Below are 25898 nucleotides of genomic sequence, written 5' to 3' on the forward strand. Positions count from 1 at the left end.
AACATAGCATTGGAAGGGATCTTCAGAGGTCATCTAGCCCAACCCCCGGCCAAGGCAGGAATCTGAACCAAAGCATCCACGGCAGGTGGCCACCCAACAACCAGGGGGCAAGGCAGGATTTCCATGTAACTTCACGGCGGCTGCAAAGCTTTCACCGCGGGAGAAAAGGCAGCCGCAGGTGCGGAAGTCCCGCGATTCTCCGCGCCGCAAACCGCCCTGGGATCTTGGGGCGAGAGGCGGCGTCTCGTAAGTTCAAACACGAATTGAGACCCATCAGAGGCCGATGATTAGCCCGGGCGCGCTGCAGGAAGCCCGTTCCTTCCGGGGCTGGCTTGGATGCGCGCCCCTCGGGGCTCCGCGGGAGGCGGCGCTGGCGCTTCTGCGCGCGTCCTGCGAGAGGGTGGGGCGCGTTTCCCTGCGCGCGTGCGGGGCGGGGCGCGGAGCGAAGTCTGTCGCCGTCGGGGAAGGTGCGCAGCGCGGCGACCTCGCCTTTTCCGCGACCGTGGAGAGACGGTGGGTGCGGGTGCGTCAAGCCCCGGGGGAGTCGGCAGGGGCCTCCCATCCTCTTTCCCCTTCGCGCAGAAAACGGCGCCTCCCCCCCCCCCCCGCCTCGCCTCCCGCTCACTTGCGCCACTCGCCGCAAGATCCCCTCGGGGAAGGCGGAGGGGCGCAAACGCGTCGCTGGAAAAGGAGCCCCGGCTGGCTGCTGCGCCGGTGCTCCGCGGGGGCTGGAGGGCCGCCCTGCGCGCCTTGGCCGGGGAAGCGCCCTTGCCCGGAGTGGGAGCTGCTTGCCCAACGAACCTGTCCGATTGCGCAGTCCGTGGAAGTTGGACTGGGGCGCTGCCTTGCATAACTAGCGATTAGCTGCTTATGAAAGCAATGGCATGAGAGGCAGTGGACGTGTCAACAGGCCCATAAACCAGCTGCTCCTTCTTGTATCTAAACACCCCTTGTAGCTTTCTTTGTGCAGGGTCGAAGTTTATTTGCATTGACCAAAGACCAGTGGCGTAGCGTGGGTTGTCAGTACCTGGGGCAAGGCAAGTAATTTGCACCCCCTAACCCGTGGATTTGCGCACCCTAACCCTAACCCCCAGATGTTGCGCCCGGTGCGGCCGGCCCCCCCTGCACCCCCCACGCTACGCCACTGCCAAAGACAGTTCCCGTATCCAGTCAGAGAGAAAAGGGAAAGTTTTTAGCAGCAGCAACCTCTCTTTTAAAGGTAAAGGGACCCCTGACCATTAGGTCCAGTTGTGACCGACTCTGGGGTTGGGGCACTCATCTCACTTTACTGGCCAAGGGAGCCAGTGTACAGCTTCCGGGTCATGTGGCCAGCAGGACTAAGCCGCTTCTGGCGAACCAGAGCAGTGCATGGAAACACTGTTTTCCTTCCCACCGGAGCGGTACCTATTTATCTACTTGCACTTTGACGTGCTTTCGAACTGCTAGGTTGGCAGGAGCAGGGACCGAGCAACAGGAGCTCACCCCGTCGCGGGGATTCGAACCGCTGATCGGCAAGTCCTAGGCTCTGTGGTTTAACCCACAGCACCAGGAGCTGTTAATGTACACTGAGAGGATGGTCTACGCTGGCTCTGTTATCCTCTGCACAAGTAATTTTTGAAGGATTTCTTCTTTTTTGAAAAGGCATTTGTTTTGAATGTTTTTTGGGTTTGCTTACAGAACATTGCATGTTAAGATGGCATCTGTCAGTGATCGGGAAAAGGTCAGCTCTTGGAACACTTTGGTGCTCCCAGACCTCCCCAGTGGACCGCTGGATGCCTACCGGAAGAAAGCATCCTTCAACTGGAAAGAGATGACACTCTTCGTAGAGGAAGAAGATCTGCTCCGTTTTAAAGTAAGGCTTAGAATAATATTTCTTTAAAAACGATGTTGCAAATTAAACACAATCTGCCATAACCCCCCTTAAAGTATCCAATATGTACCATTAAATTCTGGTTCCTGTGAGGCCTGTCTGGCCAAGGGATTCACATGGCCAGGGACCTTTTCTTAGGTCAAGAGAGCCATGATCCTTGATAAACAGGGATTTGAGGTGTTTTTGTTTTTGTCAGTGTAAATGGCCGTCCAGTAAGTTACTTTACATTTTGATGTTCATGCTTAAAGGGTTTTCCATCTAGAACTGGGTAAAAACAATATTCTCAAAAATATTGGAAGAGAGCCAGTGTGGTGTAGTGGTTAAGAGCGGTAGACTCGTAATCTGGGGAACCGGGTTCGCGTCTCCGCTCCTCCTCATGCAGCTGCATGAAGTCTCTCAGCCCCACTCACCTCACAGAGTGTTTGTTGTGAGCGAGGAAGGGAAAGGAGAATGTTAGCCGCTTTGAGACTCCTTCGGGTAGTGATAAAGCGGGATATCAAATCCAAACTCTTCTTCTTTTGAGGAGGGGATAGATTTCTTTTGTATTGTGTTTTTGATCTGGAGGAAAACCACACAATTATATTAGTATAAAATTGAAATTATGCACTTCTCTATCAGATCCAAACTTCTACTACTTTTAGTGCAGTACATGAAATGCAATATCTATAATAATGATTCAAAGAGCTTTTAATCAGTGAGGCAATATTTGGCTGTGAACTTATTTAGTAATATTTCTTGTCAGGTAGTTGACATTTATTAAGTTTTAAAGTGCTTCCTGATAGTCCTTGTACATTTCTTATGGCATAGGGAAATGACTAAATGTGTTAATATATAAAATATGAAAACTTCAATTCAATGATAAATTCAAATCTGACGTTCAACTATTCTGATGTGTTTCTTCCATGAAGAACAGAATATTCTCAGCTCTTGAAAATGACCCTCTCTTTGCTCGTCACACTGGAGAAGAATTACCTCTTGAGAAATACCGTGAACTAACCTTCCTCCGCTGTAGGAAACTCTTTGAATATGATTTTCTACGGCTAGAAGACATAATTGAGAAACCATTAAAAGTTGTAGCGCTGATTACTTGCCTGGGGATGTATGACTGGTCTCTAGGAGCCAAATATTTGCTAAATTCCCAGGTATGTACAATGCAGGTGTAAGCTCTTTTATAGATTTCCTTAAAGACTCAAGCCTACTAGCAAAGCATTCCATTTTTATTTTGGATAAATATTTTTGGAGATTGCATCTGAGCTGCTCTATGTACGCTTTTGATTTAGAGGCTATAGTGGCTTGACACTTTTTTCACGTGGTAATTGTAGTGAAAACTTCATTGCTTGAACATACACCCTCCACAATAGTCTATTGATATTTGTTTTTAATTTCTTTTTGCTTTTAAATTGCTTTTCACTTATTATTATGTCACTTATTATTACAGTCATACCTCTAGTTGCGTTCGCTTCATGTTGTGGATTTTGGGGTTGCGAACGTGGCAAACCCGGAAGTGTATACACAGCGTTCTGTGCGCTTCGCCCATGTGCAGAAGCGCTCTATTGCACTCCGCACTTGCGCAGAAGCGCCACTCTAGTTGCGGACTTTTTGGGGTGCGAATGGCACCCCGAAACGGATCGTGTCCGCAACTAGAGGTACCACTGTATCATTATTATTAGTATTGAATTTATATACCGCCCTATACCCGGAGGTCTCAGGGTTGTTATTCTTGTTGGAAAACTAGCCCCCTCGGGAGAGGCTGGCCTCTCTCCCCGCTCCCGGAGCTTGTTTACCCTTGTTTCACAGGGGAAAGAAGAATAGTCAGAAAGTCCTTTTACATCTTGTTTATTTCTGACTGTACAACTCTACAGAAAACATGTCCGATCAGTTCAAACTTCTCCAAGTAAGTGACTCAGACTTCCTTTACAAACGCAACAGGAAGGTCTCATATTACACACGGAACAAAGCCTTGTGTATCCCGTGAACTGCCTGGAAGATTCTTTCCCAGGACTAGCCACATCATGTGATGTAAACAAGCTGCCAGTTTGCAGCTGCGATGTACTCACATTGTAACAATTCTTTGGTTTTACGGTATATTTTTATATGGTTGTAAACCATTGTGATATGTTTTTATGATACAGTGGTATATAAATATTTTTATAAATAAATAAATTTATAAAACTGGTATCAGAATTATAAACCATTATCTCATCATGTCATCTAATCATCTCACTGTGAGAAATGATTAAACTACTGTTTCTCTACTTTTATTTAAACCATTTCCCTGTGTTGATACAGAGCTTGATCAGATTCTGATTGAAGCTAACAGAATTGCACTGTCTCCTTTGGGTTTAAGCTAAGCTGGTTTTTGTCATACAGGAAGCAAAGCAGACATTCTACAAAACCTCCTAGTCGCTTACAGCAGTGATCTGAGCTGGCCAAGAAACCTTTAGGGTTAAGAAGCACCTAATGGTGTAAAGAGTTATGTAGAATCTTCCTAAAGTTCTCCCTTTTGGACAGACACAGATGGTGCCACACAGGCAGAATTCCCACCTGACATTCCATTACTGTTTTTATTATCAATTGCTTGTTGCCTAAAAGCAGGGCATTTTTTCCGGGGGAACTTACAGGAACACTGTTCTGGCACCTCTCAGGTGGGCGCCATTGCCATTCTAAGAGAACGAGGGAGGTGTTCATGGAGAGTTCCGGCATCTCTTTTTCTAGAAAAATAGCACTGCCTGAAATGTCTCTAAGCAACTTACTTTAAAAAAAAATAAAAATGCTTAGGTCTGGCAGATGTTTGGGCTTTTCTAAACCCTTTTAAACAAGTAGTATCATTATTCTGACACCAGTGGGCAGCAGTGCCTTGAACACAAAAGTCCTGATGAATAGGAAGAACAAACTCTACCCAGCTTCCCATTAGGAGGCGGCAGGATGGGAAGACCTGAAACATGGTATGTCTCCTGGTATGTCCCACAGAGGACCTTACGGTCTTCAAACAAAAACATCTTGGAGGTCCCGGGCCACAGGGAGGTTAGGCTGGCCTCAACCAGAGCCAGGGCTTTTTGGCTGTGGCCCTGATCTGGTGGAACACTCTGTCACAAGAGACTAGGGCCCTGCGGGACTTGACATCTTTCTGCTAGGCCTGCAAGACAGAGCTGTTCCACCAGACCTTTGGCTAAGGCACAGCCTGACCCCCTCCTTTGATAATCCTCACAGAACTCTAGCCCAATGGTTGCCATTAATTTGATTTGAACTGATTTTATAACGAATTAATTTTAGAATGCTGTATTATTTTACTGTTGTTAGCCGCTCTGAGCCCGGCTTTGGCTGGGGAGGACAGGATATAAATACATTATTATTATTATTATTATTATTATTATTATTATTATTATTATTATCATCATCATCATCATCATCATCATCATCATCATGGCAGTGGAAGGATTTACCTCTATATCCTCACTAGATCTTTACCAGAGCCTTTGCGTGTCAAAGGTTGAAAACGAACACATTCCATGTTTGATTTTATTGTGATTGTCAAACTTACTCAACAGTTCAATTCAGCCTCATCACCCTTTTGGGATCAATGGATGTGTCCTGGGGACATATTTTATTGGCTCCTGCCCTTCTTTTCATGTTGGGTGTGTGATCACATGCATCCTGGGTGTGGCCAACACATCCTTTTGGGACAGAGTGGTTCTGGTCATCTTGAAAGAGACAGTGATACGGCCACTCCCAGAAAAAAAATCACCCTGGCCCATTGCTTTGTGACGACTACTGCCCAGTTGCAAATACCCCCTTTTTGGAAAATTGATTGAGAGGGTTGTGGGATGGTGGCAAGTGCTCTAGGATGAAACCTGTTCTCTTCACCAGCCATAAGAAGTTATTGTACTATTGCTTAATAATAACCCAGAGATCAAGGAATCATTCATTTTTTATTTTCATTATTTCACTTTGCAGCTGAAACCAGGAGGAAAATTATTTTCTTGTAATGAAGTTGTGTTTCCTGATGCAGAATAGTGTAAAATATCACAGAATAGCATTTTCTCCTAGGAAGGAAGCAACTTAACCTTTGACTTGTGGTTTGAGATGTGAGCAGTGATGCTTTTCTATCTCAAATCTCTATTGAACATGTCATTTTGACCCCTTCCTCTACTTTAACAAAAAGGGTTTTACTATTTATCATTCACATCAGCTAATTGTCTTTAATGTTTACAGGTGTTCAAAAGTGCAATTGAGAGTTCCGGCTCTGAAAGACATGAAGAATTTATTAAAGATAATGCAGCTATGAAGGTACTCTTTAAACTGCGTAAATCGATCTCTGCTTTAAAATACAGTATATATACTGCCACTAATTTTGAGTTAATGGTGTTTCTAAAAACAAGATTATTAGCTACGTATTCTAATGAAGCAATATCTGCAAATCTCTTGTAAAACAGTATCTCATATGGAGTTACTTCATTTTGATTTACTACTGCTTCTCTGTTACTGTTGGAAAACCATAATTAAAGTTTCTTACAGTGGAAGTGATGAATTATCTGGATCAGTTTGCTTATTCATCATTTATGAAACTCTTGCAGGATCATCAGCACCAATATCTAATACAAAAATTATAAGGCAATAGTTCAAGAAGTGCCTCACAGCATCAAATCAGCAGAGTGGAGTCCTTCAGCACAAAGCCACAAACATACCTGTCCAAAAGCTGCTCACCTTGCTTCTGTTAATGGTGATGCAGGTAGAAGCAGGATTCCACATGCGCATCCTAAGCTGTATACGTCAATTCTGTGTGCATGACCCCTATTCCCACAACCAAACAGTTTTCAAAAGGTGTGAACTTAGCCAAGGGATGAAAAGCCTGTTGCCATGTAGATGTTGTTGAACTCCAGTTCCCATTAGCACCAGCCAGTGCAACCAGCAGTCAGGGATTATGGGAGTTGTAGTCTGGCAACATGTACAGGGCTGCAGAATCCCCACCCTGGCTTTAAAAAAAAATGTTCAGAAAGGGAAGAGAGCTGATCCTCCTTCTAAAGGACTCTATGCTCACTCCTTTGGATAAAGCAAAGAGTTTTCTTTTAACTTCTTAAGGAAACTTTTTCATTTTGTGTTTTTTCACTGTTAATACGTTGACTAAGCTTTGGATCAGGCATAGGCAAACTCGGCCCTCCAGATGTTTTGGGACTACAATTCCCATCACCCCCTGAGCACTGGTCCTGTTAGCTAGGGATGATGGGAGTTGTAGTCCCAAAACATCTGGAGGGCCGAGTTTGCCTATGCCTGCTTTGGATTTTGCTTGTTGCTGTGGTGACCTGGTGTTAACATTTACCTTTTGACTTGATCCTAAACGTTTACACCTGTGAATTGTAATATAAACACTTAGCTCAGATGGGTGGGAGGAGAGGGAAAGGGGGTAGTGCCCTGAGATTTGCAGATGAAGGGCGGTATCCAAATTTAATAAATGGCTAAAAAATGATAAATATAGTACATTTCAGGGCTCACTTTAGAGCTGCTGCAGCCTCACAATAGCCATGCGTGGCCACCTGTCCCTAACCCAACATCATATGGTGCCAGGTGTGGGACAAGCACAGCCGTGGCCTTAAAGGAAAAATCAGGAGGCAGACGACACTCCAGATAACTCATTTGCATTACAATGCTGCCCTGCTGCCCGCTGCTTCCAGGCAGGACCAGTTCCAGTCAGGAACTCTTGACAGTAGCTGTAGTCCTTGCTGAAAGAAGGATGCTGGCATTGCACTGGGTACCAAATTTAAACAGCATCCTAATGCAAGCACTGCTGCTTCCAGAAGGGATCAAAACTTCAGTTGAGAGCTCCTGAGTGGAACTGATCACGCCTGGAAGCATTTGGCATGCATTTCTGCAGAGATCAGATCCACCTGGCAGGAGCTTGAAAGATGGGCACACCCCACACCTGTCAAATGCAGCCTGCAGAGGACTGGCCCCTTCTTGTCCTAGCCTGCCAGAGGAGATGAGCTTTCCCAAAGGGCAGCCGCTGGTCAGTGGGTGACCTCTACCTGCTGCAGGGCAGTGTGCACACTCTGAATCATTTAAGGACTAGACTTCGAAGCTCACAGATGAACATCTTGAAGTTTGTAAGCTGGAGCTCCAGGGCAGCTCTTTTAGAACAGAGATCCCCCATTGCCTTCATGTTTGCGCTACCCAGGTTTGAATTGTACAAGTTCTTACTCAGTTTGTGTCTTTTGTCTCCAGAACTTTGGATGTTTTGCTCTGACTGAATTAAGCCATGGCAGCAATACCAAGAACATGCGGACTACTGCTAAATATGACCCGACTACACAAGTTAGTAGCAGTGCCCTGTAAAGTTCTCTAATATTCTTCACTTAACTTTTTTATTAAAATAGGACATTGTACTTCTGAACCCAGGTATTCTAATCTTTTCTATACAGTGGACCTGCAACTCATATGTAACCACAAACGTAGGCTCAGGTCCAATGAATGAATGAGGCACAGGAGAATTCCAACCTGGAAAGAGCTTTTTTTAGTCCTTTGCCTTGCTGGCTAGGCTCTGAGAAGATGGTACAAGGGCCCTGAGATGCTTCCGGAGCCCTTGTGCAGTAAGCAGGGCGGAGGGCAAGGCCTGATCCAGACAGGCCACTGTATTGGGACCTGTCATGGGAAGTGCCCTACCCTACAACCTCACATTGCTGCTGGTAAATAGTTTGGAAAAGAGCTCCATGACTGTGGTGCAGTGGTAAAAAGAAAAATGCCTCTGTGGCTTTGTTTGAAGCCTTTCTCCTAAAATGTATGTATTGTTTACTCCTGTGAAACTATTTTCCATTGCGTTTCTGTCCTGCTCATTGAGGCTGCAGTCCTGTGCCCATTTAGTTCAGAGAAAGCCCTGCTGAACGCCAAGTAGACAGGGGTTGTGCTGCGACAGCACAGAACAGAGGTTGTCAATAGATTTATCCAACTTCATATTTCAGAGAAGATATACAGTGTGTTTAGAATTTTCTCCCCATCCCCCTCTTATCAACTATGTAGGAATTCATTATTCACTCACCGGATTTTGAAGCAGCAAAGTTCTGGGTTGGCAACATGGGGAAGAATGCAACTCATGCAGTTGTCTACGCACAGCTATATACTCCGGATGGCCAGTGCCATGGATTGCATTCCTTTGTCGTACAGGTGAGAATGAATCCATCTAAATCTAGAATATTGGAATAAGCCAAGAGCTTTTTCATTAACCTGGATCATTGGTGGCATTTGCCTATTACTATTTCCTAGTTGTAAACACTTTTTGTGGAACGGTCACTTGCTAGCCTGGGAATTGCATAAGATCACTCTGGCATCAATAAAGGTGTGGGGTGTGTGTGCTTAAAATGTGTCCCTCTTCAGGCAAACATCTTTCTACTGGGTATGAAAGGCTTGCAAGTGCCCTTGCCCTGCTTTGGCCAAGCAGAAAGTAATGTACAACCCAGTGCAAAACTAGATCCACCGGGGCTTGAATTTGCTCTCAGCATTGCTCCCTCAGTGTGCGTTTGGACAGTAGGTTCAGAGACACTGCAGCTGTAGATGAGCACAGCTCTGTGCTGCTGAGTCCTGTGTTACTTTAGACCCATGAAGATGGGGAGCATCATGTGCCCTTGTAGCAGATTAAGAAATATTTCTCTGAAGGACACCTGACAGTGCAATCATACAATGAGCTGTGTATCGTGAGCCCCATAGAAGCGCCTGTGGGAAATGTGAAGTTTGTTGTGTATTGGGGTTTAGGTGGGTTCTCCCCACCCTTGTGCTGCATGGTTCCCAGTTACACTTATTTATGTGAGAGAAAGTGAAGGGGTCTACTTAGACACCCCTCTGGTGAGTACATTTCCCCCCAGCCTCCGATAACCCCAGGGGAGGAGAAGTATATTCACTTCTCAGCTTAGGTCTTGTCCCAGGGAACTATGTGAGAGCCCTTTAAATCATAGCTATATAATCCAACCAGTTGCATGCATTGAAACAGATGTGCACATTTTTCTAATTAATTGTATAGAGTTCTGAACCGGAACAAAAAGGTGGTTCAGTGACTTCTTGTAAATGTTTTAATGGAGGCATTTGTTACAGATCCGAGATCCGAAAACGCTTCTTCCCATGCCAGGGGTGTTGGTTGGTGATATAGGTAGAAAACTTGGGCAGAATGGATTAGATAATGGGTAAGTTTAAACCAAAATACTCTGAACTTCAAAGTAATGTTACAAAAGTTACAAGTCACTTCTGCAGACCTCGAGAACAGAAATCCTAGCATGTGCATCGCACAGTGAAAGGACCTTCAGGTTGATCTGTCCCAGTCTGAGATGGTTCAAGCACATTGCCGCATCATTGTGCGCCATTACATGAAAGAGTGGAGAAAAGCTTTGGAATCTCACAGTCATCTCTGCTCCCTCTCAAGGAATGATTGCAAAACCCAAACATTTTTTCAAAGTCAACTAAAAGATAGTCTAAAGAGCAGAAATATTCCAAATTGGAGAGTGGTACAATTAATTCAGGACGCAGGTGGCGCTGTGGTCTAAACCACAGAGCCTAGGGCTTGCCAATCAGAAGGTCAGCGGTTCGAATCCCTGCAATGGGGTGAGCTCCCGTCGCTCGGTCCCTGCTCCTGCCAACCTAGCAGTTCAAAAGCACGTCAAAGTGCAAGTAGATAAATAGGTACCGCTCTGCCGGGAAGCTAAACGGTGTTTCCGTCCGCTGCTCTGGTTCGCCAGAAGTGGCTTAGTCATGCTGGCCACATGACCCAGAAGCTATATGCCGGCCCCCTCAGCCAATAAAGTGAGATGAGCGCCGCAACCCCAGAGTCGTCCATAACTGGACCTAACGGTCAGGGGTCCCTTTACATTTACCTTTTACAATTAATTCAGTAATGCAGTTTCATTCTATTGTATTTGAAGGAACAAGACCACAAAGCAGAAACAGTTCTAGGATCAAAAACTTTGGCTAGTAGAAAAGCTAAGGGCTGTGCAAACCCATTCATATGCCAAAAAGTATGGAGATTGTAAGTTGTCCACCTTAACTTCCACACCACTTGAGCAGTAAAGATGTTCTGCAGACTCTCTCCTTCTTGTCTATGGCTTAGACTCCCTGCAGTCAGGTGCTCCCTTGGCCTGTCAGCAAATGCTCTGCCTCTGCAGGTTGGGTGGACAAATGTCTGAAGTGCACAGTTCCCGCATGTGCTTATAAGCCCACCAAGCAAAACTATCCATACATGTTGTTAAACTACCACATAGTGGCCTAGTGGCACAGGACTACAGCTGTGTCACAAGCACAAAGCAAAGGCTAAAGCGCGAGCAGAATGCATAACACAAGCACACTGCAGATTAACAGATTGCATATGCACAGCCTATTAACAGGTGTTCTAGAAAACCCTCATTTTATAGGTTGGAAGCACTGAGTTGAAGAGTCTGGTCCCAAGGATGACCGGCAAAGCTTCAAAACAAATGCAAACCAGATTGTGTGAGGAAGTAAACCAAGACACCGACTGTGGATTATTTGTGGAATTTACATTCTAGAAAACACGCGTTGCTCACTGTCACTTCCTTGCGTTACACTCACGCGCATATGCACACACACACTCCCATCACCTACCAAGAGACAATTGAATTGTGCTGCACATAGTTTTCCTGATTGCTTCCTTTAAAATGATTCAACTAGTAAGTTGTAGCAGTGGTTACAGCTGTTAATGGGGAACAGTCCCCTCCTGCAATTTTCCCATATTTCCCCCTGAGCCTTCACATCTCCAGGGAGGCCTATAGCCAGAACTGAAATGTAAGAATGATAGAGTTAAGTCACGTGGAGCCAACCCTGTGCCTCCAGATGTTGAACTCCTGTAACCCCAGCCACATGGCCAGTGGTCAGGGATGATGGGACTTGTAGTGCAACAGGACCTGTTGGCTGCAACTGAAAGTGCCCCATGCAGCGTGATTCTGCTAAGGAGTCCCCCTGCAGCTGTTACTCTGAGAGGAGAAGCAGACACACTAAATGCATTCATGCATTTAACATCATGTCTGCTCCTGGGTCTGTGAAACTAATAACTGTCTCTGTATTCAGCATTTGATTTATACAGCTCATTGGACGCGCAGGTGTTATCTCTTAATTCATTCTTTTTGGATTGGCAGCTTTGCAATGTTCCACAATGTCAGGATACCCAAAAGGAACTTGCTGAACCACACTGGAGATGTCACAGCTGAGGGAGCGTATGCAAGTGCCTTCAAGGTATGAATTGTGCTTAACTAACTTCCGTGTGCTTAATGCAAAACTTAATTGCTCTTAACTAAGGATTCCTTTTATTGCCTAATCCGTTTAGTTCTTCCTCACATGCTCTCCAGAGTTTATCGCAGTATAATTCAGAACATAAACACAATATTATACTTTGAATGTTTACACTTGGTGTACTTGGGGAGAATTTGCCGGGTACAAAATGTTCAAACAAATCCTTAAAGCCTTTCCGCTTATCCTATCTTATTTCTCCAGGATCGCAAGCAGCGTTTAGGAGCTTCTCTTGGTGCTTTGTCCAATGGAAGAGTTATGATTATATCCATGTCTGTGGTCAATTTAAAGCTCGCCATATCAATAGCAATTCGCTTCTCAGCTACCCGGCGCCAATTTGGACCAACAGATGATGAAGAAATACCTGTTCTTGAATACCAAATGCAGGTGAAAATCTAGAGTGCTCTTTAAAAGCCTGAAGTGCTAGATTTTGCACCCAGTGAGACTCTTAATTAAACATTAGACATAGGTCAGTGGGTCCTCCTTTAACATATAACACCTTAAAACAAACATCCTCCATGAACAAGGATAACTATTTTGTTGGAACTGGATGGTGGCTCCTTGTTAAATGAGGAGGGATGCTTTCGTTTTGCTATTTGGAGTTTTAAAAACCCTGGCTCAGAAAAATCCAAAGTAGTGCTTGCGGAGGAGGGCTGTAGGAGCAGAATAAAGCAGGATTGTAATTTTTTTTACATGCCACTGATTTGACTGGGTTGTGCCAGCCACTCTGGGTGGCTTCCAGCAAATTATAAAACCACAGCAAAACATCACACATTAAAAACCTCCCGATACAGGGCTACCTTTAGATGTCTTCTAAAAGTCAGATAATTGTTTATTTCCTTGACATGTGGTGGGAGGGTGTTCCACAGGGTAGGTGCCACTACCAAGAAGGCCCTTTGTCTGGTTCCCTGTAACCTCACTTCTTGCAATGAGGGAACCACCAGAAGGCCCTCAGAGTGATCGATCACTGGAAGAAGGTTAAGAAAATTACCACTTTTACAAAGGGGGGGGGGGGGGAATGTCTCCTCTGTGTGTTTTAAAAGGATGTGTATCTCTCAGTTTTTCCTCATGCAAATTTCATTTTTGTTCCAGCAATGGCGCTTGCTGCCGTATTTAGCAGCCACCTATGTCTTAGACCATTTCTCCAAAATGTTGTTCATAAACTCCATAGAATTCCACATGGGTCTCCTCATGAAGGACAAAAGTCCACAGCAGGTAAGGATTTGTCAGTAATTCTTCGTTATAAGCCCTTGCGTGGGAAATGGGTTGGTCCATTATTGGACTGGCAGGATTCAAGTATCCCGCTGTCTGAAAAGTGTGCCTATTCTGCTCACCAGAGGGCTCTAAACGCTTTGCAGCCCAGAACATGGCAACTTGCACCCCAATTTCATGAGAGGAAAACAGTAACTATATTGCCAGGTGTGGGAAAATGCACAGCACTGTTACCTTTCTGAATATGAGCAAAACACCCAGTTCTGTATGCACCACAAATTTCACAAATATAGCCTATTGTTTCTTCAGTGCCTTCTTTTTATATAAAGTTTTTTTATTAATGTGAAATCAAAAGTACTGTTAATAAAGTACATAATCAAAGTTACACAACATAGGAGCAGTACAAAGGTTGTATTTTCCAAATAAATAGTGAGAAGATAATGCAGTAAAGAAGAACACATCATGAAAGCCAAATTTTATTATTTGTTTGGGGAAGAGCATCTTGTAATATCTGAATTACATTTTAATTAACTGTGAAACAGGTTGTTTATTTTTGTTTATCTTTAAACATTTTAAATTGTTCTTAATGATACATTTAATATTCTTGTAAACTGCCTAGAGGTTTTACCGTATTACAATCAAGCGGTATCTAGATTTTGTTAAATAAAAGAAATAGTTGAAACACGTTAGTCTTGGTTTACCTCAACTGAATCTCCTCCTCTTTTACATTCCTTCTGTTCTTCCCTCATGCATCTTTCATTTATTCTTTAAAACACATCACTTGTAAGCATGAAGGAGGGGCACTGTTGTTGCTAGGGTTTTAATTTCTTTTAACTGCATCTATAAATTTAATAGTACAGTAATTTTACAGTTGAGCCCTTTTGGGGGGAGGGAGGTGTTGCGTGTTCTAAACGCACAGGCACTGAGCTGTATTCTCTAAAGAGCAGGAAATTGCTAGTACGTTTGTTGGTAATCCTGCTTCTGCAGTTTCCCACAGTTGTTGGCAATGCTTTTTTTCTAAAAAAATGTTTAGGAGTAATCTCATTTTCCTACTCATGTTGAAATACTGCCCCTCAATGAGGCCAAACTTAGATTCACAAAATGTTTAGGGGTATGTGTACCCCCAAGTCCCCCCCCAGAAAAAAACACTGGTTGTTGGTAACCCAGAAGCCTGCACAAAGAGGCTTAGAGTTGAGCATTTACATCAGGGGTCAGCCCATGGACTGCAAGCGGCCCACAGGGGTTGTTTAACTGGCCCACAAGCTGAACCGAACTGAGCCGCTCACTTGGCGAGTCCCCGCGTGCTGCGCTAAACCAGCATGGGGTGGGGAGTTTCTTCCACATTGCTGGAAATTGTGTCTGCGCATGTGCAGACGCCGGAAATCACGTCTGTGCAGGTGCCGAAAAACGTCTGTGCAGATGCCGAAAATGATTTACATCCTTGGCCTCTGGTTTGGCCTGTCATAGCTGCTCTGCTCTGTGCTGAAGTTGATGGTTCCTCAGGCCTAGGAGGACCCAGAAGGTTAATGCAGCATGTTGGCTGTTGTGTTCTATATTCATTGTTCGTTCTGGTTCTACAAGGCAGAACTCGGGCGTGAAATCCATGCTTTATCTACTTCGGGGAAACCGCTGGCCTCCTGGCTGACTCAACAAGGAACTCAGGAATGCAGAGAAGCTTGTGGAGGACATGGCTATCTGGCCAGTAAGTGAACTTGACGGATAATTGTTTCCCATAATTGTCAGTAAGTGGTTTTATAAAATTTAAATCACAAGCACAGCTCACTGATACAAAGTCCCTACATGTTAACTGTTCTTTCCAAAAGTGAATCGGCTGGGTGATATCCGTAACGACAACGACCCAAATTGCACCTATGAAGGAGACAATAATGTTCTGCTACAGCAAACTAGCAACTACTTATTGGGCTGGATGAACGCCAAACACCAAGGTTGGTATGTAGAACTTGGATGTTGCACTGACTCAGAAGCCCACCAAGTGGAGACGGGGTAAAACTGCCAGCAGATGCAGTTGTGTGTTTGCAAAGTTGAACTACTGCATTCCTATCAGTGTTTCTGTTGAAATGGTGGTCAGCACTCAAGCACCCTGTTTTTAACTATTCTTAGTACTGTTTTGGGTCACAATGACCTTACTTGAACTCTTAATTTGAGTTCATTGGACTCCGAAGATACAACTGTTAGTGTTAATTTTAGAGATGAGAGAAACCTCCCAATCAGAAACTGAAATATTTCCAAAAAAGCAGTGTAAGCAGAAATCCAGAAGTCCACAGTTGGGTGATGCCTTTTTTAGAACGGACCCAAAAGTTATAAGCTAGGCTTTGTTTTCTCAAAGAGTGTGTATAACCTGCTATCAGTAGCAGCTTGTATGGGCTTAACTCATCCTGTGGTCTTTGTTTGAACAAGCTTGGTTTTTCCTCCTCTCACTGTTTTGCCATATTTTTGTGACCTTTTTGCTTGATTCTGATAAAGGCAATGCCCAACTGTGGGCTTTGCGGTCTTGATGTATTTTAGATGTTTCTCATGGAATCTGGTTCAAGATCTAGCTTGGACCCCATCCTTGTTCCTTCTGGCAGGTTTCGGACTTTCACTGAGGGTGACCTGTAACTTTGCTGCCTCACAACTAAGCATGCAGCATGATTTTTAACATACATTGGTGTGGGTACTTAATTAGCACCCATAATATTCTGTGGTTTGGGAACCTGGGTCAACTCTTCTTGAACTCATCCCAAGCAGAATAAAAACAAGGTACTCAGTGTGAAACAGTAGTCTGTGCTCCCTGGTGTCCTCAAACAACAGAACAGCAGTCTAATTGTCATGTGAGAATACCAGGGAGGGCTGACTACTGTTTCACGCTGAGTACCTTGTTTTTATTCTGCTTAGGGTGAGTTCAAGAAGAGTTGACTCAAGTTCCTAAACCAATTAACTTAAAACATAATTTGAATGTGATGCAATTAGGCTAAGGTGTGCACAGTTGTGCATCATGTGCAAAGTACAGGTTAATAGAGGTTGTTTTTAAGGCTTCCAACTTAGAAATAAAAGGGCCGTGTCTCAGAAGCATAGATGTGTTAAAGAGTTTGCTTGGTTGAAGTTGGAGAAATGGGGGAAACAGCTTAATCAGATTATCCACGCTGAATGCACCGATGAGCAGATTTTTGACTCGCATTGACTTTCAAAGCCATTCGTGCGTAGACATTAACACACTTTGACTTGGTATTTAGTTTTCGTATCATTGGCATTTCAGACAAAGGTCCTATTGCTTCACCATTGGGATCGGTAGATTTTTTGGAAGACTGTGATCATATTCTCTGCCAGAAGTTCACAGTGTCAAATGTTCAAGATTGCATGGATTCTTCCGGTAACTGTTCAAATTGCATCTCTTGTCATGTGCTTATAATTTTGAGTGTGGCCCCTTTCCCCTACAAACCACTGACTATTCTTCCTTTCAGGGCTTGCAGTTAAGTCCTTGTGCATTCTCTCTTCCCTTTAATTCACACACCAGCCCCCTGGGGTTGTTATAGCAAGTACCAGTTTAGAGGGTGGGTTGCTAGAGGAAGAAGGTTGTCCCATCTTGGAGACAGTAGAATGGGAGGGAACATCTTGACATAATAAATTTTAAGTTCTTGTAGAGATTGACTGAGATTTTGATGACTGGAGCTTTATGCCATATGTTACAGTGGAAACGAAAACTGTGAGGAGAGAATGGGCTCAAGGCATGGGAACAAGAGAACATGTAAATCAGCAGGGAAAATGGGACCTGTGGGCGGATGATGCCTGGGAAAGACGTTCAGTGCAGACGATGTTATTAGTGATGAACATGAGGGTAGAGAGGATACTGCTTTGGAGATGAAGGAGAATACAGTCTTACATAGGAAAAATGGGGCTTTGAAGTGCTCATGAATTAGTTCACTAGCTTTAAATAGAAGTATAAAAAAAAAGAAAGTCTATCCTCTATTAGTTGGTATAATGCCAAATTATTTCTTCTGTCTTTATATGAACAGCAAATTGTTGGGGTGGAGCAGAGGAAGGACAGCTAAGTTTCAGCAGCAAAATACTTAATTTAGTGGATGCTTTTCAACCTTATTTCTGCAAAACGCAGACTGTGCATTACAGAAACTCAGATTCTGATGCAAACTATCAGCATTATTTGCAGTCTGCTTTATAAGGATTTATTATTATTATTATTATCTTGAATGAAAACATTAAACCTTTGACATTTCTTTTTTCAGTACTTCTGAGAGGATACAAGTGGCTGGTTTGTTACTTGCTCCAAGAGAGTTTCCAGAAGCTGAGAAACCAAGAAAAATGTGGTTGCAATGAATTTGAGGCAAGGAACAACAGTCAGGTAAACACATTGTATGATTTTATGTTGCAGAGCAATTTCATGCACGGGGCTATTTTAATGGATGTTGCCCTTTTCCGCTGCCTTTCCCCTACACATACACACTATACATTGCACACTTCCTTTCACAAAAATATGAAAAGTAAAGCACCTAGGACTTCAAACTCAGCTGGAGCTAAAGTTCATGCTTTGTTGTGCAGCAAACCCTGCCGTCAGGCTTATAGCCAAATAACCTCCTGCATGCATTTTTTACTTTAAAAGAAATAACTACTGAGATTAACACCAAGTGGTGGAAAATGTGATCTACACATCAGGAGATTTCTTGTGTAATGAGCCACAACCTTCTTTCTCCCAAATGCTGGGCTGAAACCTTATGGAGTGTGTCCAGGGCACCCCAAGTCCTGCATTAAGTTTTGTGTCCAGGCAGTAACAGTTCCTTCCCTCTCTATGACAACAATAATAATTCAGTTCCGTGCCCACTATGCTATTGCCTTTCCTAAGAGCTTGAGGCAGAGAGATTCCAGTGAATATGGGAACAGGGGTGGATTTAGGGCTTTGCAAGCGATGCTCATGCACTGGGTGCTTAGCCAAGGGGGCACCATCTCAGAGCCCAGTAAGTGAGGGACTGGGCTTTGGGAAGGAGGCACAGGGCTCTGAGAAGGTCCTAGGGTCCTCCTGCCTTTCCCCCAAAGCCTAGTTAGCACTTCCCAGCTTTGGGAAGGAGATGGGAGGGCTCTAGGACCCTGCCAGAGCCCTGTGCCTCCTTTCCCAAACCCAGTACCTCACTTAGCCAGCTTTGGGAAGGCAGTGCAAGGGCTGGGGGGGGCACCAAATTTTGGCCTCACACATCGTGCTATAGTACTCAAGTCTGCCACTGGTGGGAAACGAGTATGACAAAAGCCTTTGGAAGAGAGTCAAAGGTAGAGAAGAGGTGCTGAGGACGGTTACGAGTGAGTGTGGCTCAGGGTTGCTCCATCAGGAAGAGAACAGAGAAGGAGCAGAGCATGAGAAAATAGCAGGAGCAGAAAAAAGTACAGGGTTTGGACTGCCTCCAGAGATGCCCAGCAGCTCCAGCGCCTGAATGGGCATGTCAAATAGTGGGGGTAAGTCAGGAACGGATACTAGCGAAAAAAGGGGAAAGTGGGTCATGGTGGCAGACCAATCCAAATTAAGGGTTCATGAAGCTAGAGGTTGGAAATGGACGTTTCTAAAGAGCTGGAGGGACCAATATTATCACTTGGTTATGATGGTTCATCCTAGTTTAATATTTGCCAAGGTACCTACAGTGTATTAAATGCAGCAGAGAGTCCCACAGTGCTGTTACTCATTGAGGTACCACAGGGCTTCCTTGTTTGCTGCAACAGACTAACACCATGTGATGTACACCTGGAGGCAGGATCTCAAGGCCTTCCCAACCAGAACTCCAGAGACAGTGGCCTCGTTCTCAGGCCCAACCACTGTACGGAAGCTCCGGGGGAGGAACAAGAGAATTGCAGATGACGGATTAGTGATGAAAGTTGCAAGACATGATGCCCAACCTTGCCTCAGATTACAGAAGTGTCACGATCCGTCTTGCATACCTGTCCCCCTGAAATGGCATGAGAGATGTTCAGCTGGGGTGTTGAGTTCTATATATGCCGCCAGCATTCCTTCACACAGTTGCTTCAGAGTACAATCTGCATCACTTTTATGCAGCACAGATTGCCCTGAAGGATACAGAGAGGATAGAAAGAATGGGCCTTTCAAATTCTTTTTGGGTGCCTTTGACTTAACTGTTGCTTTTGAACAGTTAGTAATCTTTGCCTGGATTTGTAGCTATGGTTGAATTTTTCTTTCTTTTTTCAAGGTGTACTATTGTCGTTCTTTAGCTATAGCATTTATTGAGCACACTGTTTTGCAAAGATATCATGACTACGTTCACAGTTCCAACACACCAGCTAGCCTCCAGCCGGTACTGAAGAATATATGTTCGCTGTATGGATTATGGTCTTTAAATAAGCACATGTCAGTGCTCTACCAAGGTGAGATCAACGTCCTGCCTACATGGTAAAATTTAGAATCTGCAAACACTTCAAGGCTCTTACAAATTTACTACTGCATTTAAGTAAGTAAGTTGAGCCACCCAGTGTAGTTTCTGCACCAAGGAAGCAGTAAATGTGTTATACAGTCTTACAGCTCTGGTCTTTTAGCCCCAGTCCTCTTCTACTGCACAGCTCAGGGGAGCTGTGTTTTAAGATACAATACTGAATTTCCTAAACCTTTTCTTCTGACATCCAGCCTCTTACAAAACTTGCCTTAAGCTGTGGAGTGCAATCTTCTTAAAGGCAAAACTAGCAAGGTAACTAAAGGCCCCATCTGCATTGCACATCTCAAGCAGTACCATACCACTTTAAACAGCCATGGCTTCCCTCAAAGCATCCTGGGAATTGTAGTTTAAGTGTGCTGAGAGTTATTAGGGAAACCCCATTCCCACCACACAGCTACAGTTCCCAGAGTTCTCTGGGAAGAGGGATTGATTGTTAAACCATTCTGAGAATTGTAGCTCTGTGAGGAGAATAGGAACTCGGAGGTAGAAAACAAAGTTTTTGCCTCATCTCTGTCTGTTCCTCCCAGGACTGTCGCCGACCATGGCCAGCTCATCTTTGGCACTCGGCAGTATTCTTCGCTTTCCAGAGAGCCACAATGAGGCACTTGGACACCAGATTCCAAGTCCTCTTCCCGTTCAGCCATGAAGGGGAAACCTGCTCACTTTTAGATAACATTCTTCATACCCCACAGATCTAGGAGATTTTTTGATCCAAAATGAGTCATTTAGCTTCATTATCATGGTAAATATCTTTCAGGTGGCTACATTTCAGGTGCAAATGCTGGCAGATTTGTGCAAGATGCAATTCTAGAACTGTGTTCCAAGGTATGTTCCTGATTGGTTTAAATATTATGCTGAGTAACCTGTAGACTAAGAGTAATGCTTTTATTTGGAAGTTGGCATCCTGGCTGGCAAGAGCCCCAGACTCTGAGCTTCCTTTAAACAAAAAGTGCACGTCTCTAGCCTTTAGATTGAAATCTAGGAAGTAAAATGTGTGGGCATCATTCAAAGCAATTGGTTTGCAAGGTATATGAGCCTACTCTTGCCTTTCATTGTTGTTAGCTTATGAGTGAAGTCAGAGCTGTGATTGATGAGCACGACAGAGAAATTCGGAGGCATACAGGCCCAAGTGAAGACCCCAAAATGACCTGGGACATCCTTCTTAATGTTTTATTTTTATTTTTAAGGAAACCCCCAAAATAGTTGAGCTTTTTTTACGCTTGATTCCTGCATTGCAGGGGTTTGGACGCGATGGCCCATGAGGTTCTATGAAAATGAAAATTGGAGAAGATTATGGAGCTATCCATATTATAAATCTGAAACTGCTGGCTGTTAGTGGCTTGCCAAAATAGTTATGCTACAGCTCTGTAGTTTATTGCTTGTTGTGGAAACCTAATCAGAATACCCAGTTTCTAGTCTTAACTTTTTTTCCTACGCAGCTGAAGCAAGAGGCTGTGGCTTTGGTAGATGTGATTGCTCCTCCGGACTTCATTCTCAACTCGCCAATTGGCAGGGCTGATGGAGAGGTAAACAAATCTTTTTGCAAAGCTCTGACTCAGGTTTACTGTGACTCTTTTTGAACTTTGTGTTTTCAATATTTGTGCTTTGTCGTGCCACAGTTAGAAACTGTGTGTGTTTGGGAGTGGCAGAAAGGGAAGACCAACAGTCTAGCAGCATGAATATATGTTGCATTCTTCTGATGCTGGAAGTAAATTCACTCCAGACTGCACATTCCAGCCTTTCTGATCCTTGAGTTTGAGGCACCTCTGCTTGGGGAAGGTAACCGTTTTAGAAGAGGTGTCCAGGAAACCGTTTCACCAGGCCAAAGTAAATGAAGTAACTTAACAAACTGAAGAACTTTGACTGTAAGCACAGGCTACAGAGGAAACCATATGATGTGCTCACCAGCTCTTTGATAATCTCGGAACCTGACTGCATTGTTCAGACTCTGCAGCTCAATTCAATTTAGCCATAATGTTCTTTTGAAATGATTTATCTGTTTATTTACTCTAAACATTGGTCTTCTCCTGATGCCTTGATACCCACAAGTGGGCCCTAGCACAAGCTGTGGTGGCGTCACCATTCCCTCTTTTTTTATCTAGCTTTTGGGGGTTTTAAGGAGAGAGGCAGAAATATGAACGGAAAATAATATAGTGCAACTGACTTTCGGGGTTGGTGTGTTGTGCGACAAGCACACAGAATACAATGAGATTGAGTGTTTGGGGGGAAGGCTCGGTTAATTTCATTGTACACTGGTTGTACATTGACAATAAAGGTATTATTAGGATTATGAAGTTGAGAAACCCCGAGAAAGAGAGTGAGGGAAGGCAGATCTCTTTTCCTTTCATTTGCTGCATAGAAAGGAGAATTTTAGCAGGAATTTTAGCCTCTGCTGAGCGGCACCTGCCAGACTTCTCTATTGTGTTGGGTCACCCTAGAAAAGAGATATGGGCAAATGTAAAGACACGGGGAAACTATTAAATGAAGGTCTCGTTGTGCCTCCTTGAGATCAAGGTGACACCGCTGCAAAGACTGAACATTTTGGAAATGAATGCTGTTGCTGAAACCATTTCTGTTTTCCTCCCCCTCCAGCTGTATAAAAACCTGTGGAGCACCGTTCTTCAAGGCAATAAGGTGTTGGAGAGGCCGTCGTGGTGGTCAGAATTTTGTACTAATAAACCTGTTGTAGGTAGGCTGAGATCAAGAATGTAAATGTAAATTGGAGAGGCCCAGCAAGGGCGTGGATAATAAATCGTAATCTGAAATTATTAGTTAGAGGATCATGTTAATTTTTGTGAAGGAAAGGCCTTTGAAATAGGATTTCAGCCCGTTTCCATGACTACTGGCACAGTGAGGGACAGTGCAGCCCAGTTTACACCTTTCCCACCTGCGTCAGTCAGTCAGGATTTGCGAAAATGAAGTCACTTTCAAATGGGCTGCTACTCAGAGCCTGAAGTGGCCATGATAGTTGAAGTCTGGATTCCAGGTATGGAAATAGCTATAACAAATTGAAGGAAAATTATACCTTTGCAAAGTCAGCAGTGTGCTCTGTTCATGTAAACTTACGTAGTTCCCTTAGAGTTCCTGCAGAGGGCATGCACAATTTCGCCCAAAGACCTAAAACAAGTTCACTCTCCTGGAATACAGAGCAGATAAGGACTTTCTAACTTTGATTAATTGTCGTATCTTGTACATCTGTAGTCAAATGTTTTTATAGTTTCTTGTTTAATTCATGGTCTAATTGAAGTTAGTGAAAATGTTGAACTTTATATCACCTTACCAACAGTCTGCACTTTTTATCCGCACTTTTTAATTTTAAGTGTAAGTTGGTGTCAGAAAATCCTAATCTGTGAAAGGTAAACATAATATATATTATACCTGCTACATATTTTGTGGAAAATGTTTTGTGCTGACAAGATACAGCAAATGTTAACAAGGATGAATAAAATAGTTTTATTTTATATGCATTTTTTTAAATCCATAAAATTAGTGAACATTTCTACTTTAATTTTCTGCTACACTACTGGTTCCCTTTAAAAGGATAAAAATGCTGAAAATAAAAAAGCAGTTTGAAGTACGTTCTTGAATGCTGAGTGCAGAAACCTCAGCCTCTCACAAGGATCTTTTCTGTTCACACTGTTCAGAAGACCGTTGTTGTTTTTAACAAGGTAAAGTCAGCATGTTATTTCACAAGATGACTTTGATAGATGTCAGAGAGAATGGCTTTAACCTTACCTCTTCCTGACCTCTAGTTTTTATGTGCAGAGAATGCACACAAGAGCATTCAGTCATTTCTGCAGCTTGTGTCCACAAACACATTGGCCACCTCCAGGAAAAACAAGTCACGAATTCTGACTGCACACTCTGAAACCAAATATTGCGTAGAACGCTTTTATTATTTATCCCTATGCCTATGCAGGGATGCGGGTGGCGCTGTGGGTAAAACCTCAGTGCCTAGGACTTGCCGATCGTATGGTCGGCGGTTCGAATCCCACCGGCAGGGTGAGCTCCCGTCTTTCGGTCCCAGCTCCTGCCCACCTAGCAGTTCGAAAGCACCCCTTAGTGCAAGTAGATAAATAGGTACCGCTTTATAGCGAGAAGGTAAACGGCGTTTCCGTGTGCTGCGCTGGTGCTGGCTCGCCAGAGCAGCTTCGTCACGCTGGCCACGTGACCCGGAAGTGTCTGCGGATAGCGCTGGCTCCCTGCCTCTAGAGCAGTGTTTCCCAACCTTTTTTGGGCAAAGGCACACTTGTTTGATGAAAAAAATCTCGAGGCACACCACCATTACAGCCCCGTGACGTCAGCGCGCAGCGTCACTTGAGCTCCTTCTCCTGCTCGTTCAGGGCCGCAGTGGCGTAGCGTGGGTTGTGAGCACCCGGGGCAATGCAAGTAATTTGCGCCCCCTAACCCGTGGAGTTGCGCCCCCTAACACTAACCCCCAGATGTTGCGCCCGGTGTGGCCGGCCCCCCCTGCACCCCCCACGCTAGGCCACTGATCCATAGCTAAAAGCAGAAGTCGACAAATGTGTCCTGTTTTTTGCTCTTCAAAATATGGCAACCCGAAGACCCCCAGGGACCGTCCAACCAGCCTAGGAAGTGTGCTCTGGTCGCGGGGGAGGAGACACGAGGCATTGCCATCCACACCTGGAATTGAGGAGGAGCTGGAAAGGTCCTTTGGTTTCACACCCAGGACCCATTTTTTCTCTCTTCTTTTGAGAAAAGGGTGGGAAACGGGATTTGGAGGGCGCATGTGTGCGCGTAGCTGAGCTCCAGTTGCTCTGGGCATTTCTGGACGGCGCCGGTAGCGTCTCTCCTAACCCCTCCCCACCCCGGTCTCCACCCCCCCCCCCCGCCCAAAGGCTTCCCCCTACCTGGCCAAAGTTCCACCCGAAGCTTGAGATGCGGTTCGCGCTGCCCACGAAGAGGACGCTGAACTCGGAGAGGACGTATTCCTTGCGCTCAGCGCAGCGGCGCAGCTAGCCGCTCAGGGGCCCGGGGCGGCGCGCGCGTCCTGCAGCCAGGGGCGAGTGCCATGGGGGCGAGCCATGGCAGGGCGCGCTGCGTGGAGCCTCGCTGCAGCCTCCCCCTCAGCTGTAGGGAGGCTGAGGCGGTGGGCAGAGGCCAGAGCGGAGCTTGCGGGCAGTTCGCCCGCAGACGCATGGCTCAGGCACGCTGCAGGCGCCGAGGTGTGGCGCCCAGTGCCCCCCGCCTCGCTTAGCTACCAGTGGCATAGGAAGGGGTCTGCGGTGGGTGCGGGGCTGAAAGGACAGACAAGGCTCCAGCAACCACCCCCACCGCCAAGTCCGCCGGTCCTGCAATCCCTTGCACGCTGACTTGGAAGTACAGTGGTACCTCGGGTTACATACGCTTCAGGTTACAGACTCCGCTAACCCAGAAACCTCGGGAGGGGCAGAGAGCTGCGAGTGCGCCCCCCGCAGATGTTGCGCCCGGTGCGGCTGGCCCCCCCTGCACCCCCCACGCTACGCCACTGCAGGGCCGGGTCGCCGCCGTGAGGGAAGGGCGCCGGGGCGCTGCTGCTGCTGCTGCCGCCGCCGCTCCCGGCAGGCATGGGCCCAGCTGAGGCGGCGGCGGCTGTTGTGGTGGTGGCGGCGATAGCGGGCGGAGGAGGGGGCGGCGGCGGGGCCGAGGTGGCCGGCGGCGGCGGGGGAGGCGGCGGCAGGTGGAGCAGGAGGGCGGCCGAGGCCGGTGAGGGAGTAGGGTTGCCCGGGGCTTGAGGAGCCGTCGCCGGGAGTTGCTGCTGCTGCTGTTGCTGCTGCTGCCCGGACATGCCGGCCTCCTCCTCGTCCGCTGTCTCGCGCTCCTCCCTTTTGCGCGCGCTGCCCCGCCGCCGCCCCATTGGCCGGATCCTGTCAGCTGATCCTGTGTTATTTCCTGTGTGTGTGTGTGAGGGGAGAATGGAGAGAGAAACCTCGGCACCACCACCGCGGAGCCGCCCCCGGCTCGACGCGGATCCTCGCCGCCGCCGCCCCGCCTCTCGCCGCCCGACTCGCCCGCCTCCCTCCCACGGCACACCAGGCAAGGTCTCGCGGCACACTACTGTGCCGCAGAACACCGGTTGGGAAACACTGCTCTAGAGTGAGATGAGC

The 25898-nt window shown here is 45.6% G+C and overlaps 1 protein-coding gene across 6 annotated transcripts; it reads left to right on the forward strand.

The window, feature by feature from the left end:
- The first annotated feature begins 15 nt into the window (after window positions 1–15).
- ACOX3 (acyl-CoA oxidase 3, pristanoyl) lies at window positions 16–23252 on the forward strand. Of its 6 annotated transcripts, none has more exons than XM_028742998.2 (18): window positions 16–178; window positions 1678–1852; window positions 2779–3012; window positions 6083–6157; window positions 8087–8176; window positions 8879–9022; window positions 9944–10032; window positions 11989–12085; window positions 12344–12526; window positions 13232–13354; window positions 14933–15053; window positions 15175–15297; window positions 16608–16721; window positions 17593–17708; window positions 19552–19726; window positions 20549–20616; window positions 21231–21317; window positions 22384–23252. In XM_028742998.2, the coding sequence occupies exons 2-18, from the start codon at window positions 1694–1696 to the stop codon at window positions 22501–22503; spliced, it is 2118 nt and encodes a 705-aa protein (XP_028598831.2). In that variant the 5' UTR covers window positions 16–178; window positions 1678–1693; the 3' UTR covers window positions 22504–23252. The 6 variants fall into 6 exon arrangements, with proteins under 6 accessions (XP_028598831.2, XP_028598830.2, XP_028598827.2 ...); XM_028742997.2 differs by having other exon boundaries at window positions 49–246; XM_028742994.2 differs by lacking the exon at window positions 16–178 and adding an exon at window positions 283–513.
- The last annotated feature ends 2646 nt before the right edge of the window (window positions 23253–25898 follow it).

This window comes from Podarcis muralis, chromosome 9 (genome assembly GCF_964188315.1).
Source record: "Podarcis muralis chromosome 9, rPodMur119.hap1.1, whole genome shotgun sequence".
In the NCBI taxonomy this organism is placed as follows: Eukaryota; Metazoa; Chordata; class Lepidosauria; order Squamata; family Lacertidae; genus Podarcis; species Podarcis muralis.

Excerpts from the sequence above, each read along its gene's own strand:
- ACOX3 (XM_028742994.2), top strand. The coding sequence starts at position 284 with ATGATTAGCCCGGGCGCGCTGCAGGAAGCCCGTTCCTTCCGGGGCTGG. Across the intron at positions 3,013-6,082 it reads AATATTTGCTAAATTCCCAG|GTGTTCAAAAGTGCAATTGA; the intron begins GTATGTACAATG and ends TAATGTTTACAG. Across the intron at positions 15,298-16,607 it reads GATGAACGCCAAACACCAAG|ACAAAGGTCCTATTGCTTCA; the intron begins GTTGGTATGTAG and ends TTGGCATTTCAG.